At 44.1% G+C, this 16,914-nt stretch overlaps 1 protein-coding gene across 7 annotated transcripts in view; it reads left to right on the plus strand.

Moving 5' to 3' along the window:
* The first annotated feature begins 6,684 nt into the window (after positions 1–6,684).
* Positions 6,685–16,914, plus strand: part of lrp1bb (low density lipoprotein receptor-related protein 1Bb) — a 211,034-nt gene continuing 200,804 nt past the window's right edge. For 3 of the 7 annotated variants that reach the window (XM_077001727.1, XM_077001729.1, XM_077001728.1), the window contains exon 1: positions 6,690–6,973. In XM_077001727.1, coding sequence (XP_076857842.1) covers positions 6,880–6,973 — 94 coding nt within the window. In that variant the 5' untranslated portion in view covers positions 6,690–6,879. Of the gene's footprint in view, positions 6,974–16,914 lie in introns of all 7 variants that reach the window. The other 4 variants (XM_077001731.1, XM_077001732.1, XM_077001734.1 and 1 more) reach the window with 3 other exon arrangements.

Here is a 16,914-nt window from a genome sequence, read left to right on the forward strand (position 1 = left end):
TGTGTGTGTGTGTGTGTGTGTGTGTGTGTGTGTGTGTGTGTGTGTGTGTGTATGTGTGTGTGTGTGTGTGTGTGTGTGTGTGTGTGTGTGTGTGTGTGTGTGTGTGTGTGTGTGTGTGTGTGTGTGTGAAAGTGAGTAAGAGGGAAAGAGAAATGGGAACTGGCCCTCTGCCACAGCAACTAAAAAGAATCACTATGGAAGAGCTCTGTCATTCTGAGAAAAGCTCTGTGTCAGTGAGCGGGGTGGTGGTGTGGGGAGAGGCACCAAGAACATAATTAGGTGCTGAATGAGGAATATCAGAGCAAAACACACACACAACACACACACACACACACACACACACACACACACACACACACACACACACACACACACACACACACACACACACACATTTCAGATCTCTGTCACAAAGGCAGAACATGAGTCCTTTCTTATTATTACTGAGGCCTAGCCGCAGTTCAGCTATTAGCATAAGCCTAAAGTGATTCTGGCACTAGCCCAGTGAGAGTGCTCATTTTAGCCCTATACCAAATTAGAGAGGAGCAAAGGGAGGAAAGGATGTAAAGAAGGAGAGAAGGAGGGAGTGAGAGAGGGAAAAAAAGGCCTGGGTGGCCCTGACTCATCACGACCCTTTTAGATTTGCTGTCTAGTAGCTCTTAATCTCAATCAGCAAATGATGGTGGTCCATTAGTCATTAGCCAGGTATCTAACGGCAACTGCATCCTCTTACTCTGCTTTCAACCTCCAGTCTTTTCTTAAGAACATTGTGTCACACCCAGACCCTCCCCTGGACGATGACCAGCTGTGATTGCACTCTGAAAGCCTGTCTCAGCCTCCGGCCAAACCGCTCATCCGTGACCAATGGATGGGGAGAGGCTCGTGGGGGAAAAGGCCCGGGCGTGCGTCTCTGCGTGCGAGGGTGTGCATAAGTGTAGATCAGAGGAGATCTGCGTGTCCGTTTCTGAGTCGCTCTGTCCTCAGAGGCTCCCCGGGTCCGTCCCGCTCTCCGCCGCCACCGACGGCCTCGGCCTTTATTACTGCGGGAGGTGAAGCAGAGCGGCTGTCACAGGAGGAGAGATGGGGCATCATTACTGGCGTGTGTGGAGGGGGTGCGGAGAACAGGCTGCCCCGACGTGACTCCCCGCTCCGGAGCCACAGTACCGGGAACATAATGGAGATCCAGCCGTACAGTCTCAGTAAGGGTAAGACTGATTAGTCCGGGCTAGAGCTTGTGGGGGTGTTCTCCATGCACTGGGACACGGAGGAAAACACGGTGTTAGACTTTGTTGTCAGATGTTAAAACGAGGATGTGTCATGATCACATGACTTGTCAGAGGAAATGCAGCAAGGGGATTTAAACATCACGGAAGGGAAAATATTATATACATTTATTACTATTTGGGTTCTTGATGTCATCTGAAGTACAGAAGCCAATATTGCCTTTAAGTAACAAACTGTTATGGTGCTGCAGTTAACATCATAATCTGGAGTGTGCTTGTCCTGATATATTTTCCAATAAACAGAACACATTTTGCATCTCAAAACATATTCGCGTTGACTATTCAGTATGCATGCAGCCAGCATCATACATTTTGTTAACACAATCCATGCAATAAAACATGAAGAATAACCTAATGGAGAACATGCATAATTTAATAATGGTTCATAATAATCTGTGAATTACTTAAAATAAGAGCTTTGCTGTTTTTGATTGGCTGACTGGAAAATTTAATCCGATTGTGTGACAGACAAAGTTAAACCAAGTGAAAAAGAACATCATATAGATTTTTAAAGCACTAATTGATTGGAATTGGTTTCTCTGACTGGAGAAAAACAACAGATGCATTGCAGTTGATATCTCTCAAGCTTGCAAGTTGAGAGATGAATTTTTCTGTAGCCTCTGTGTGAACTTACAGAAGATCTAAAAACATAAATATAGTTTTGCACTGTGTATTAGATTTTTTTTTGCACTGTGTAAGTGTATTAGAGCTTGAGCTGCACCACTCCAGTCACAGACAGCCAGACACTCAGCCCTAATAAATGCAAATGAACCTGACTCCATCCGTCCAGTAGCTGCCTGCTGCAGATGCTACTTCCACACCTCAGTTTTTCTAGCTTCTGGGTTCTTCTCAAGGGCAGGAAGTCTGCATGAGAACTTCGGGTGGTGGGTTGAGGTTGATCAAGGCCAGCAGACATCCACATTTCCTGACTACAGGAGCAGACATTCCCTTAACTGTGAATGTGAGACTCACTCATAAAGTGTTAGGCAGCTCTTTAAGTGCTAACAGAAGAAAACATAAAGATGGACGCAGATGCTTCACCTGTGTAACTTACTTCACCTCCACTCGGTTTACCAGAGAGGGTCGTCTCCACCCACTTGAACCGAGTGACACTGGGAACAACCTGGCGGAGCTTAGCAAACGAATACGGCGAAAGCTTCCTGATCAGCGATGGAAAGCCTTGTGAAGCATAATGTATGTTACAACAGTGGAGTGCTTTGTTTTTGAGTTGTTGTGGATGTGCTAGCTTCATGCCTAAACTCACGTTTATGTTTTCGTCCTACCACGGCCATGACGTCTCACTATTGTGTTCCTTGTGTTACATGTGAAGAATTCTAATTTCATAAAAGGTCCAGTGGTTTCTCTAGATGGCAGCATTAAGTCAAACATTTTTTCAGTGTAGGTCAGTACATTCACAGACAAGACTGAGCTCTGCATATGTGTGTGTGTGTGTGTGTGTGTGTGTGTGTGTGTGTGTGTGTGTGTGTGTGTGTGTGTGTGTGTGTGTGTGTGTGTGTGTGTGTGTGTGTGTATGCATGTGCATGGAACAAACCTATACATTTTCATGTCCTACCCTGTGCTCTGTTTGCTATGATTTCAGTCATTCCATAAAGAAACTCAGATTGTCACATTGTTGTGGCAAAAAACACAGTAGTAGCTGTAGTTAATAAGGACGAATAGCTCTGCGCACGTTTCATAATTGAGATTTTGAATTGCGTATTAATCTACAATCCCCAGGATATCAATATTTACTAAGTAACAATCTGGCATCTGTGACAAAATATGAAAAGCACATTGTTTCTGAATTTCTTGATAAATATGTTTGCTTTCCTATCACTGTGAAAGTCTGAAATACGCAGCTCAGTGAACCCCTGGGGTAGTAGAGGAACAATGTCACCATTAATTTATCACCCAGATGACAGTGAGTCTGAACTCTTAAATCACCTTGATGATACTACTTATTTCATAGAGTAGATGAACTCAATTTCTCTCTCTCTCTCTCTCTCTCTCTCTCTCTCTCTCTCTCTCTCTCTCTCTCTCTCTCTCTCTCTCACACACACACACACACACACACACACAGACAGAGGTATTTCAGACAGGATTCTACATAGATGTGGGCCAGTCTGATCCCAAAGGCCCTGCAGATATGGGGGAGATGGAGCAAAGAGTGCAATACAATTTTTTTCCTCCATGACTGAAGTAGATTCGTCTAATACACAGCTGTCATCTGGACTCTTGATTAACTAGTTTTTTTCAGGCCCTGGGATCAATCATTCACCCCAGGGCACACTATGTTAGTGCTAGAGTGTTACAGTAAGACACCCGCCCAAACCTCACCTCTCATTTCAAATTCTGCTCTTTCTTCCCAAAACAAGTACACTCGAATCCAATACACGGCCGTCCTGTTGCTGTGAATGCTATATGATAATACTGGAGAAAACACAAATACTGTAGCACACTTAAGCGTGGACGCTGTTGTTGTTTTTTTGCTAAGACTCTTCCCAGGAGAAGGGCACTGAGTGAGCAGTCTAATAAAAGGAGTCTGATTGTGAGCACACTCAGAATGCAGAAAACAGGTCACGGCTGTAGCCTGGGTGATAACACCCCGTCCCGACGCATTACTGGAACCCGGCTCTCCAGACAGTTATGCAACCGGCCGAACTGGTACACATACCTCGACTGTGTTGGGAGCGGATGCAATTGTCTGGCTTATAAAGCATGCACAGAGAGAGAGAGAGGGCTGTGAATAAACCTGGATGCAATGTCACCGAGCCGACTGGGTGTCATGTTCACACATGTGCCAGTGGGCTTGTGGAACCGTGGCAGGGCCCAGGGGTTCAGTGTGAGCATCACTGCTATTGACAGGGGCAAAGCCCCCTGCTACTGCGCCAGAATAATTATTAGCACAAGGGATTTGCATTCCTGCAGTCTCTGTTCTCTCTCTGCATCCCTCCTGCTAATTAAGGTCAAAGGTGAGATTACAGCCACGAGAGTGAGTGAGCCGCCGATGTTTAACCTTACCTGACAACATATTTACACATGCTGAGTATTTTCTGCCATAATAATACTCTTCTAGTTGTCACCGGTGCCAAATTAAGTGAAGCATTTTGCCTGTTGAAGAAGAGTCATAACTGAAGTGTTTATGAAGCCGCGTCCTCCTGCATTTGGCAAAATGAGCATTAGTGATATATTACTTGCATGGCAGGGAGCCATAAAACTGTGCTGGCTAGTGTCTAATAGGAATGTTGTATCACAGACGGTCTGTGCTAACGTACATAGCAAGGCTCGTCTGAAGGAAATAAGCCGCCTTCTTGAAAGTTTTTGATTCTTTCAACCACTGGAGTCATATAAATATGTTCTCTTCACCTAACACAGACTGTCATTTGAGCCGACTAGTAAGATTACGCAGACTACAGAGTACTTAATTGTTGACCTTTAAGAAAAGGTCAATCATTTCTAGAGAATTTACAGTGACTGCATGCTGGACATTTGCACTTTATTAGAATGAAGACCCACAAGACAAAAGAGACATCACTCAGACTCCTTAAACAAAAACTGCCCTGAAGCTGTTGATGGGAGACCTTGAGAATGTCATCATTATCTGACAGTGCTTCTGAGATACAATTTATAATCTCTTTAGAGACAGAGTAAATATCATATGTCATAATGTGATTGTACTTGAAACTGCAATAGATAATAACAAATACCAAGATGTCCAGTCTGTTTTGGAGGAATAAACATCCTGCATATCATATCTAACACCTGTACAAACACTTTCAGAACAAAAACGAAAAGGCCTGTAGACAAGCAAATTAATATAACTCCGCGAGTGATGTTATGTCTTTGATTTCTGCTAATGGAACATTTCTTGCTCGTAGATGAAGGCATTAGACTGAAAATCCTGGCACTAGAAAGAGTGATTCATTGGCGAAAGCTACCTTACATATGGGAGTCACAGCAAATGCAAAAATACAGAGAGGTTGTCCAAACAATGTGAGATATCCTTGAAGAGTTTGTTTCCATTACTTCTCTGTTTTTGGCCGATGTCATTTCTTTTGTAATGCATTGTTATTATTTATAGTGGGAAAATTCCACCTCAAATGTAATTTTTTCCTTTTAACAGTATTTTTCACTTCCAAACGATGGTTGGATGGAAATAAAGCAACTGTCACAGAGAAACATGGAGAAATGCAATTGGATGCACGTTTTACAGGAGGATGAAGCAAAGCTGCTAGCGGCGGCCGCAAAGCCCGCGAAGCGCCCGTGTTTCAGAGGAAAATGGAGGCGCAGACGCAGGGGCCATCCCTGGAGCGAGCCGTGGGTTGTCCACTGTGTGGGCAACTCTCATGCTTTCAGTTCCGAAAACACAGACTTCACTGTGTGTCTTCACAATTTTATCTTGTGGCCCCACACATCTTGTTTGCTTCATGTAATGTCATTTAAATATGCATTACACGGGGACTTTGGGACCGCACCAAATAAACAAACATGAAAAAATATTGATAAAGACCTACAAAAGTTCACCTGTCTGAAGTTGTACATCCCATTCAAGGCCAGACAACAAAGGAAAAATACAACAAGAGTAGGACAGGACAGACTCCAGAAGACGCCAAAGTGTTTGGTGTGAGAAGATTGTTTTGCTGAAAATTAAACATCATTAGCCATCCTCAGGGGGGCACTGACTAGGTGATAATCATTACTGCTTTGGAATTATTCTCTATCAAAAGTTCTGCAATGATCAGAGTTCTTTGGGTGGAAAGCAGGACCTGTTCTACTGATTGGGTTCCTTCCAGTCCAGCCAAACCCCAGGTAAGTCCAGGTAAGGTTTATGCTTTGACTGATCACTTTGCTTCACCGCATAGCTTGATATCCCACACTATATGTGATTTGCTGCTCTGCAAATAAAATGCAGATAAATGTGTACAGCCTACCCTGTATCCCATATTTATGATGAAACAGGCGCATGATTTACTCCTCTAAGTGTTTCTCTTTAGGATCTGGACACAGTATTTTAAGCTCTGCAACACTTGAAGAGGTTCATGTAAAACTGTTATCAGGAAGACAATGCACCCCCCCTCCAAAAGAACTGGCCAAAAAGAGGAGACATGTCGAGTGTTTATTTGACCGTGAGGGTGTGTTCTGATTTTATTACCATTTAGTCATTCATAACTTGAAACATTTCACATAATTGTTAACCGTAATATGTTGTAATAGCCAGCGAGGTCTCTGCTAGTTTGTGGGCACAAACGGTCACCGCAGTTCAGGTTTGTGTCGCGCGACGCTGGATTACGTAGAGCTGCTCAAAGTCAAGACGCTCGCGCACTATTGCGGTGTCGTCCGCAGTCTATTTGCTCTTCCCCCGCCTCTCTCTCTCTCTCTCTCTCTCTCCCTCCCTCCCTCCCTCCCTCTCTCTGCTCACACTGTCGCTCGCGCTCTCGTGTGTACGCCTAGGTTCTGAGCGCGCGGAGTGGAGCAGGGTTGGTCCGTCCTGCAGATAAATTTCGCTTGTCATCTCTGAATAACGGCGCTCGACTGGAGGGCTGGACACGGACTTCAGTCAAAGAAGTCAAGTGGCCTTCGCCCTCACTCTGCAACCATGTCCGAATTTATCCTTGTCGCTCTTGTCATTCTGGGATTCGGGGATATATTCGCAAATGTCCAAACGCTGAGAAGCGCCGGTTCAGAGAAAGGTAAGGATGCAAGTCGGGGGTTGCGCACCATCGTCAAACTTGTAACGCCATGCATGTGTACTGCGAACAGGCGATTAGACTGTTACATTTCACCTTTAACGTTACGCGTGCTCAGTTTGCCTTAGGATACATGTGCGGGTTTCGGATCACTGCCCTCCTGACGGACTTTATTAATCACAGACCTAGATTTGAATTTCAGTCCTTCAGTCTAGTTTTAGGCAACTATTAAACATTGACGTCACTCTTCTTTCTGTGTTCTTTGCACAATTGAAAAAAAATCGGACCAGATTAAGAACAGAAAGGTTGTGCATGCCATGATATTAAACACAAGGCAGCAGGTAGAGAGACGCGTGATAACCCAGCTACCTCACATCGGGGTTGGGGGTGTGTGGTTTGTTTTATGGGATGTAAGTTCATGGAGCAACGTTGTTCCCGTGAAAGGAATGAACGACAAATTAATGTGGCGCACGAATATTCGGCGTTAGAGTAAATATAGTTAACATTCACGGTATAATATGTACACAAGCGTTTGGCTGCGGCGAAACACAACGGCAGCGTCCACCGTTTAGTATAGCAAACGTGATCTTGGAGTTGGTGAAGTATCAGTGATCTGAGTGATCTACATGAACATGTCACACATCTGTTTGAGTCCTTATGCAGGTAAGTAGCTGACGAGGGGCAGCAGTTACCTAGTCGCTCTTATAATCATCCCATTCACTAATGTCACTTTTAAAGCACTGCATAAGGTGTTCATTCGTAAATGTGTGAAATTTATTTAAACTTTAAACGTGAAAATTGGGAAATTGGCACCTGTTTTAAGTGTTCTGATTTTTTTGTGTCTGCCGTTCTATGAAAATAAATAAATAAACACACTTAGTGTTGGTCCCATCTTGTGCCTATTCTAATTTATGCTTAATTTTTATAGTTTTATATAATCGATTCAGAAGAAATATGCATTTCTAAAGCAGCATATTCATCAAATCAGATGAACATCAGAAAATCTCACTAACTCTGTTCAGTGATTAGCTAAAGCTTGTGCTTTTAAGTCTGAACTCTATAGCTGAATGATATGTTCATCCCTAAGATTGAGTCTTTCTGAAGACTTCTGTTCATCGTGCTGACTTGTGTCTCTCATGTGCTTTTTAAGTGTTTTTAAGATACCATAACAAGGGTAAAAATGCTGTCATTGTCATCCCAGGGCTTCTGGTTCAGGGTAATTTAGTGTGTCTTGTGAAATTGCTCAGTCTCACATCTATTGCAGTGCAGTCTCAATCAGTGTTTGCCATCTTTTCCAGTGAATATCAGCCAGGGGTTTACACCACTGGCTTCTCTGATGGAAAGACAGTGGTGTAACTACGGCTTCATCAGACCACCCTTTGTCTCAGTCTTATATCCATCAGCCATAGCAGACGTCACAAGGTTGTAGGAAACTTATTCTCTTTAAAGAGTATATGTTGACACATAGAATGCAGGTTAAGTGCGATCATTTTATAATGAAATCATGGAGGCAGCCTTAGAGCATAATGAAATGAGATTATATTGTAGCATGCTGTGTTAGCTTATTGTCCAACTGTGAGTTGTACCTGGTATTGGAGCAGAGTCAATAAGGGTAGAGAGAGACTACCAGTCAGATGTTAACAAAAGGATTGCATTTCCTGCATTATTGTAAATGTACATTTACCTTGTTCTTTGAAACTGTGTTCAATTATATGTGCATTATTAACTAGAATGGCACAGTGTAGAGGCAAAAGGAACATACATTTTTAACCATACACATAAATAGCTGTTCTTCATTTTACATATGCACCTTTTTATATCTTCCATACCTTTGCTGCACACAATTTCCAAGACCCGGGTAAGTTTCTCCAGAGAGTGTGGCGGCACTTTGAAATGAAGCTCAACAAATACCTTCTTCTGTCTGACTGTAGGGTGACACAGTGGCTTTTTGAACTCAGTCGTGCTTCAAAGCAGCCCAAAGGAGACCGTTATGGTTACAGCTCAACCGTGTGGTATAGTATGTAGCATAGCAACGGGGGAAGAGGGATCCCGCCCCCATCCCCCCCCCCCCCAGTTGTAGCATGTGAATCCCAGCCCCAGGGTACATCCCCACTCAGCGGGAGGACACCTCCCTGTCTTAGAAAAGTTAAAACTTTAAAATGCTCTGGAAAGCCTTGCCCAGTGTGATCATGTGATCAGCTGTGACTTCGTTAACTGGAAATACTTAGTGACGCTAAAACGAGGACATATCACTGTGACTGAATTACATGTGCAGCTGTCCTGCCAAGACTGCACAAAACCAACCCTCAGGTCACTTTTCTTTTATTTTCATAAATGTTTTGCAGCTGTGTCTCAAATGTCTTACTTCTAGAAGTGTTAGCATTTTTTTTTATATATCTGCCATATGGAACTCGTTCACAGACCTCCAGGGCAGTGCTGGAATCCTACGCCTCAGTTTCAGGTATTTCAAACCTGCCAAGCAAATAATTAGCCCAGTGGCCTCAGCCCCTCGACAATTAGAAAAGGAACAGCTTAGTGAATGACTCGAAGATTCTTAACCATTGGAGCCACTTAAAAACTGCGCGGTGTGCTGTGTGACGGCAGCGTGATTGTGAAGGAGAAAACTGATTGTGAAGGGGAAAATGACATGGCAGAGTGTTTAGGTTCTGCTAAGAGCAGCACCAGCGCCTCAGGAAGTGATCCATCTAACACCTGTATGGAACTGCTCATTGCTTCCTTAGGTGTTCTATTGCATGCCTCATTTGGTCCAGTTGAAGTTTGGTTGGAGCTGACCGCAGATCCAGCTGAGTCATTAAGGGCCCTGACCTTTAATGGATGGATAGATTGAGGCTTGAGGTGTGCAGCTGTTTCTGTGAAGCCCACGGTGTCTGCTGGCCTGTGACTGGAACATCAGTATTCTTTGGTGACTTGCTGGAACCATCGTCTGTGCGACCTGAAGGGAGGGTCTGGTGGTTTTATTGTGTGCCACAGGGCTTTCATTGTGTATTTGCCATCACACGCAGGTTAAAACAATTGATGCTGACGAATACAATCACCAATACTGGAGCATTTATGTGTGTTTTTAAAAAATACGGTTACGTTCTTCAATAGGACGTTGTCGTGTGAAGTTGTATGACAGCCTCGTAACGATTTGGCACTGTTTGAGTACAATATAATATTATTCAGCTGTAAAACTTGGCTTGTGGCATAGTGGCATCATATTGGAAAATTATCCTGAGAAAATAGTGTTGGGCAAGGGGGAGGTGACCTGTGTTCAAACTACATGATTTGTTTTGGTCCTCTTCCGTTGCAGATGAATTATTCAGAAGCATTGGATATAAGACTGAGGTTTTTGGAAATATTTCAGCATACATTGATTAAAGACACTTTTCTCTTTTTATTTGGGGGGTGGTGATGAAGAAGAGTCTTTATTTAATATATCAGACAAAGTATGCATTTTTCTTGTATTTATTGCTGTAGAGTTGCAATTCATACTGATGCCATGCACATACTGATGCAATTTATTCCACTCAATGTTAAACTAAGTTGTTTATCAGGTGTGTTCATACGTTTTGCTAGATCACCTTTGAGTATCTCAAATTAAATGAATCCTTCTTTATGTTTATGAAACTCACCTGCTGGCCAACCAGAACTATGTAATTTAATGAAACACTGAATAAATTGCAATTTTGATGAAGTCTAAAGATTCATCATAAAGCTGACAATACAGACCCCTCAAAATATCTCATAAAAGTCTATAGTCAATATAGGTATAAAATTCTAAATTCTACATTGAAAAACATGTTCAGTACTCTCTCTCTTATATTACTGTAAACTGTATTTGAAGTCATTATGTGGACAGAGAGTGAAGAAAAGCATGCTTTGCATCATTTTGAAGACTTTATTTAGTTTAAAAGTTAAAGTAAATTGAATGGTAGATTTGTGTCCAGTTGATTGATTTAGTCCATTTGTGTCATTTTAGTTAATTAGTCTATTAGAAATTTGTTTACAACCTTTGAGATGTGTGGTTAAAACTTCACATTACAAACAATGAGCTATTTTTTTATCAGAAAGAGCATTCTTCTTCTGTGCCACCACGACTTTGGTGTTAGAAGTTTGCACCACCAAGCTGGGGGAAACCGAGCAGCACATCAACAAACTTGAAAGTGGGCGGAGAAGAAGACACAGATTGGAGAAAGATGAAACTGAGCATTTTGCCTGCCTCCACCAGACAGGTGAAGGCAGCTGAGAGCGTAGGGACTGTCTGAAGAAGACGACTAACAGAGCAGTTCATCAGAGGAGCTTGGCTGGTGCCCGGTGTGTGAGGAACAATGGCAGCAGAGTGCCAACATGTAGCATGCCAACGACTGGGCCAGCGTCCACCTTCCAAGCTTCAACGGCAAAGGTGCACACTGCACAGCTGCAAGTGGTCACCCGGCAGTGTGACAGGATGCTGGCCATCACCACAACAGCTATGCCTGGTGCTGGAGGAAAATGCAATACACATGGATCTGCCCCAGCACAACAGGTGCTGGCAGTGTTATTGGCCAGGCAGCTGCTCCCAGAGAAATGGAGACTTAAGCAAGAGTCAATAAGCATGCTGGTGGCAGACCTGAGCACGATGGTTCACCGTGCATGCCCGATGTTCGAGAAGACCGTACGGGAAGAGTCAGAGCTCAAACGTTTCCTCCATGTGCCGATGCCGGACAAGCTGAGGTGATGTGTCCAGCATGACTCACTCCAAGTACCCGCCTCTGGGGCAGAGGGCAAAACTCAGTCTCGGCATCAGAAGAAGCCGTGGCTAGCACCACAATGCTATGTAGTGGGAGAACTCAAGGAAGAGGCGATGTGCAAAGCAGACACCCCTGTTGAATGGCAATGGAGTGACTGGTGTAATGATGGTGTAGGAAGAGGGGACAATACAACAGTCGGTGTATCGTGGTGCCATAACTGACCCCATCTGTTGGTGTCACTGCTATGACACGGAACGCTCCTTCACGCTGAGGACAAGATGAAATAACCAACTGACTCAACCGACGTCGACCGCTTGCTTACAAGCCTGGAGCGGGTTTCGCAGGACATCACAGCTTTGTCAACCAAAGAATGTCATTACTGTGTGCACCTCAAGGACAGGGCAGAAAATAGTGCCCTGAAGTACCCCAGAGCTGCTGTAGTTGCCCCCAGTAATACTGGACTGACACCGACACTGTGAGGTGTTCCTTCACACATGACATGTGGATGTCTCCAAGTGAGATGAACACCACTGTTAGGGTACTTCTTGCTGGCTGGGCCAGTCTCTAAATGCTGTACAAGCTGCTGTACTATGTGTAGGAGGAGGTGGTGGCCGGTGCAGGACTGAAGCAGATGTTTCTACATGTGGACCCGTGTGCACATTGCTGCGACCAGTGAAGGAAGCCCTGTTGTGCCAGTCCAATGCTCCTCACCAGCCTCTCAGTTCTGGTGCACTGATGGACAGAGTCCCCGTGGATGTCCTAAACCTCTTTCTCACCATTATTCCAGGAATCACTGTGTGGCTGTTTGGGGAAAGTGTTCTGCATGTTTGGGGCGGCACAGGAGCACCAAAGGAACCCGGAGTGCGGCGTGGAGACGGCGGCCACGGCTGAGGCCTGCAACCAGCTGGGCATCTAGATGATTCCGACTGCACTGCTGTGTCTCTTGAGCAATAGCCTTGCAGAGTGGTTCAAGCAGACACTCCCCCCTCCGCACGGCACGGCACTAGTGTGGGAGTGACTGTCACCTGCTGATGGCCCTGCAGGCACGCCATTCTGCCATGCAGAAATCAAGAAGGTTCAGTCCAGCTCTTCTGATGCCGTGAGCTCAGAATGCCTACAGAGTCTGTATTCAACTGTCTGCCAAGGTCAGAGGAGAACAACGTGCCCAGAGCAAGGTACGTTGAAGAACACAGTCCCGGTGCTGTGTAGCAGCTTGCTAAGTACCATCAGGGCGACGCCAGTGTTTGACAAACATGAGTGAATGACTTGCACAGCCAGGGATAGCAGGTCTCACTAGGGATGTGTGTGCAGGGATCAGTAGCAAATCACAGAGCAGCATGGTGACGACTCCCAAAATGCCATGCAGCTCTGGCAGATTTTACTGAGTTTAAAATGTAAATTTTGTAAATAGTTGTATAGTGGATTTGTGCGCATGTCTATGGATTAGTCGCGTTGTGGCATTTCATGTTGGAGTTGTGTGTCTTTTGGTTACCAGTGTGGTGACATCACATTATAAATAAAGAGATATTCTTTCAGCAGAAATTGTATTATTCTCTGATTTCTCTGATTCTTGTGTGCCAATGCTATATAAATCAGAGAGACTATTGAGCCTCTTTAATCACACACACACACACACACACACACACACACACACACACACATACATATATATATATATATATATATATATATATATATATAGAGAGAGAGAGAGAGAGAGAGAGAGAGAGAGAGAGAGAGAGAGAGAGAGAGAGAGAGATGATAGGCTATAGTCATATATATAAAGCACTTTGCACAGCTGATGAAGGAATATCTATCTATCTATCTATCTCATATGACTTGCTTGATTTTAACATTAATGTTCTAAACTAAGATCAATGAGATCAATTGCTGTAAATGTATTTTAACAAGTAATCATGACAAAGTTGCAATGTATTTAGTGCTACAAAGGTTTCAGGAAAGTCACCTCTGTGGAATGAAACTCTCATTTGGATGCATAGCATGGAAACGGAAAGGAACTTAAATGCACTGACAGTGGAGCACTGTAGGTTTACATCTCTGTGTGGTGTTCATGTGCTTTTGACCTTGATGCCTGTTAGGTTGCCTTCAAGTTTTCAGTGTTACACAACACTTGGGATATTATTAGTTTCATCTCTTGTGTCCAGCATGCATGACCAAACACCCAAGAGCCCAGGATGTAGCCAGCACAGCTTTGGAAAGAGACTGCGTTTCCCATATTCCCCTGCACCATGCCTGCTGTAGTGGCAGTGAACCGGAGCCACCAAGTCAGATTAAAGGGGAACTGTCCCAGCTGCCACCTGGCATACAGCGGGGGCTGAGGGCACAATGCTAGAATGCTCTCGGCAAGCCACACAGCAGGGTAATTCATCCTCCCAACCACAAAGAGAAAGGTCCTGGGGCATTAAAAGAAGCTTGCTCCTATTTTTAATAATGTCCTTTGATAGAATTAATTACCCAATGCAATTAATTGCAGGTTTCAGAACATAATCCCATTCATCCACATTCAATTTCTTTTTTTTTTTTTTGATAGACACACTGACTAATTATACATGCACTCAATCATATTACACCGCTTTATATGCACTTCACATACTTTTCTCCTATAGACATTGAACCTTCCAGTAACACATAACCTCAGTCAGTCGGGGTGGGGGGGGGGGGGTGGCTCTGATCGTTTAAGATAGAGCCACATTGTCGCAAATATTTGGCCTCCCGGGTCCATGTATGAGGCCACTATCTGTGGCCTCAGTGGAGCAAGATACCTCGGGCCTGTTTTTCTGTGTGTGTGCTCCGTTTAGAGTCATTTTATCACAGAGCGGAGGAGGAATCCTCTACCTGTGGCATCCCGTGTTATGGGGGAGTAAGCTCACTTTACAGACTATTCAGATGTTCTGGCTGTACCACACACTGTAAGCACAGAGAAGCTTTATTCTGGGTTTCCCAGAGATTGTCGGGACAGATTACATGGAAACATGTGTGGAGAACATGTAACATTTATGCAATCATAAACAGAGACAGGCAACAAGGTTAAAACTGGATTAATAAAACCTAGATTACTTATGAAAAGTAATGCATGTTACAGCATCAGGACTTTGTGAAGACCGTAGACAAATAGAATCGATACAGGTAGTGATTATGCGGCTGGCAAGGAGATACTGAAAGTGTCAGGCTGGAGCCAAAGTCAGTGTGGTCCAATCAGCAGCAGAGAAAAAAATGTGACATCCCCTTGAGTGCATGTCAAGAACATCGGCAGACCAGGGAGATGAAGAAAAAGAGCAGGAGACCATCCAGGGACTGGGTCACCAGGAACGTGGAGGAGATGCCAGTGGTGGTCAGGTGGGTGCTGTGGCACAATGACCACAGAGGGCTCCTAGCCTGGGCACAAGGTCAAAACCAGAACAAAGACCACATGAGCTGATGACTCCTTCATAGGCGCAAATGACCCCTCCGTAGACCCCTGTAGATGGAGAGTAGAAGGGAACAGGACACAGAAGAAAAGAAAGAGAAAAAGGAATGAACCAGCGTGCGTGTTAGAGAGCTCACCAGCAGGGCAGTCTCTGAGGTGTGAAAGAACTCTTTCTTTCATCGGCTGTGCTAACCTGGTACCCTCCAGGTCTCCAGGTGGCGCCATTTCCACAAGCATCTCTCTGTTAAAGCCAACAGGGGAATAAGTACTGCTGCTACCAGGTTCTACCATGCTAATGATGAGTAGCTGTCAGGGCTGAGATAAGCCTGATTGCTTCAGTCAGGATTAAGGAACTAGTGTGAAGTTCCCTAGGGTGGAGAAAGGTGGGAGACAGGCCCCAACACACACACACACACACACCTTTCTTTCCTGTCTGGTGTAGGATATCTGTCATTGTTACCTTAATCACTCTGTGTTTATGACTATATGTCTTTCTCTAAATAAGCTCTCTGTGCTGGTCTGCCACGGCTGAGTTTTTTCATTCTTTCTTTGACTCTTTTTGTTGTAATTAGAGATATGCTTGCTCGTTTTGTTTTCTCCAGTCTCCTTGTCAGAGGAGGGTGTTATTCTCTCTGCATTGCCTGTGTGCCTCAGTGTTCTGCAGGAGGAGGGGAGATAAAGCACTCAGCCTCCAAACACGCCTGTCACAGGCCTTCATGGCACTCGGCAAGATGAAGAATGCTCATCTCAAATGCTGCTCAATACTTCTGTGAAAAAAGAAAAAAATTAAAAACCGGCGTATCTGTGCTCTTTCGGCAGCAAGCGTGTATCAGACAGATAATACCACATGTTGTTTGTGATGGGTCTGGCTTGGATGGTTGACACTGCTTCTCCTGTAAGAATCAGATGTGTGGAAAGGTCAAAGGAGACCGTGGTGCTTTATCCTTGAGAAAAATCAACAGGATGAAGCTTAAGACGAATACACGGGGCTTTCATGAATCTGAGAAAAATTCTTATTTTTTATACTCCAGCAAAAATATTAATAATGTGGCAAGCTTTAATGGTAAGAGAAAAGCAGTGGTGAATGGTTACAGGTCAGTCTCACTTTGGCACATAAAGCAACCAAGTTTGCTATGGCTGTGTTCAGCCTACAGAGTTAAGTGTTCAAATCAGCTCTGCAATTTCTCCTTAACAGATTGGAATTGGATTTTGGGGTTCAGACATAATTTGTGGAAATGACTGTGTGGGTAGATTCATCTACTGACATAGTATGTATATCTACCATAGCATATATATCTACCATACCTATGTTTTATAGGTGTGTGTGTGTGTGTGTGTGTGTGTGTGTATACGTCACTACGTCACTGCCCACACAGTCATTTCCAAATATAGCAAATACACAAAGGGCTTATGTTCCATGCAAAGGAATGGGTGTTCCATATGGGGATTCCAGACTCTGGGGCTAAAGGTAAATACATGTACTCCTGAGTGTGAGCTGGCTTGCCCCTGGGGGAGTGTGTGTGTGTGTGTGTGGGGGGGGGGGGGGGGTGCAACCCTGCAAAACTACAATCTCTTCAGTAGGAGACTATTAACTATTATCATGTAAAGATAACTAATCTATTGCATTGAGGTAACAGCTGTTCTGATTACTTATTCAAGTCTATTATTGGAGGCAATAGATTGCTTGAGAAATAAAGTCTGGTGATGCATTCAGTGGTGTCCTGTGGCTAGCAAAATGTAGCTTTCTACACTTGTAGCGCCACTTGGAACTCCAAATGGTAATT

The sequence above is a fragment of the Brachyhypopomus gauderio genome, chromosome 4 (genome assembly GCF_052324685.1).
Source record: "Brachyhypopomus gauderio isolate BG-103 chromosome 4, BGAUD_0.2, whole genome shotgun sequence".
Classification (NCBI taxonomy): domain Eukaryota; kingdom Metazoa; phylum Chordata; class Actinopteri; order Gymnotiformes; family Hypopomidae; genus Brachyhypopomus; species Brachyhypopomus gauderio.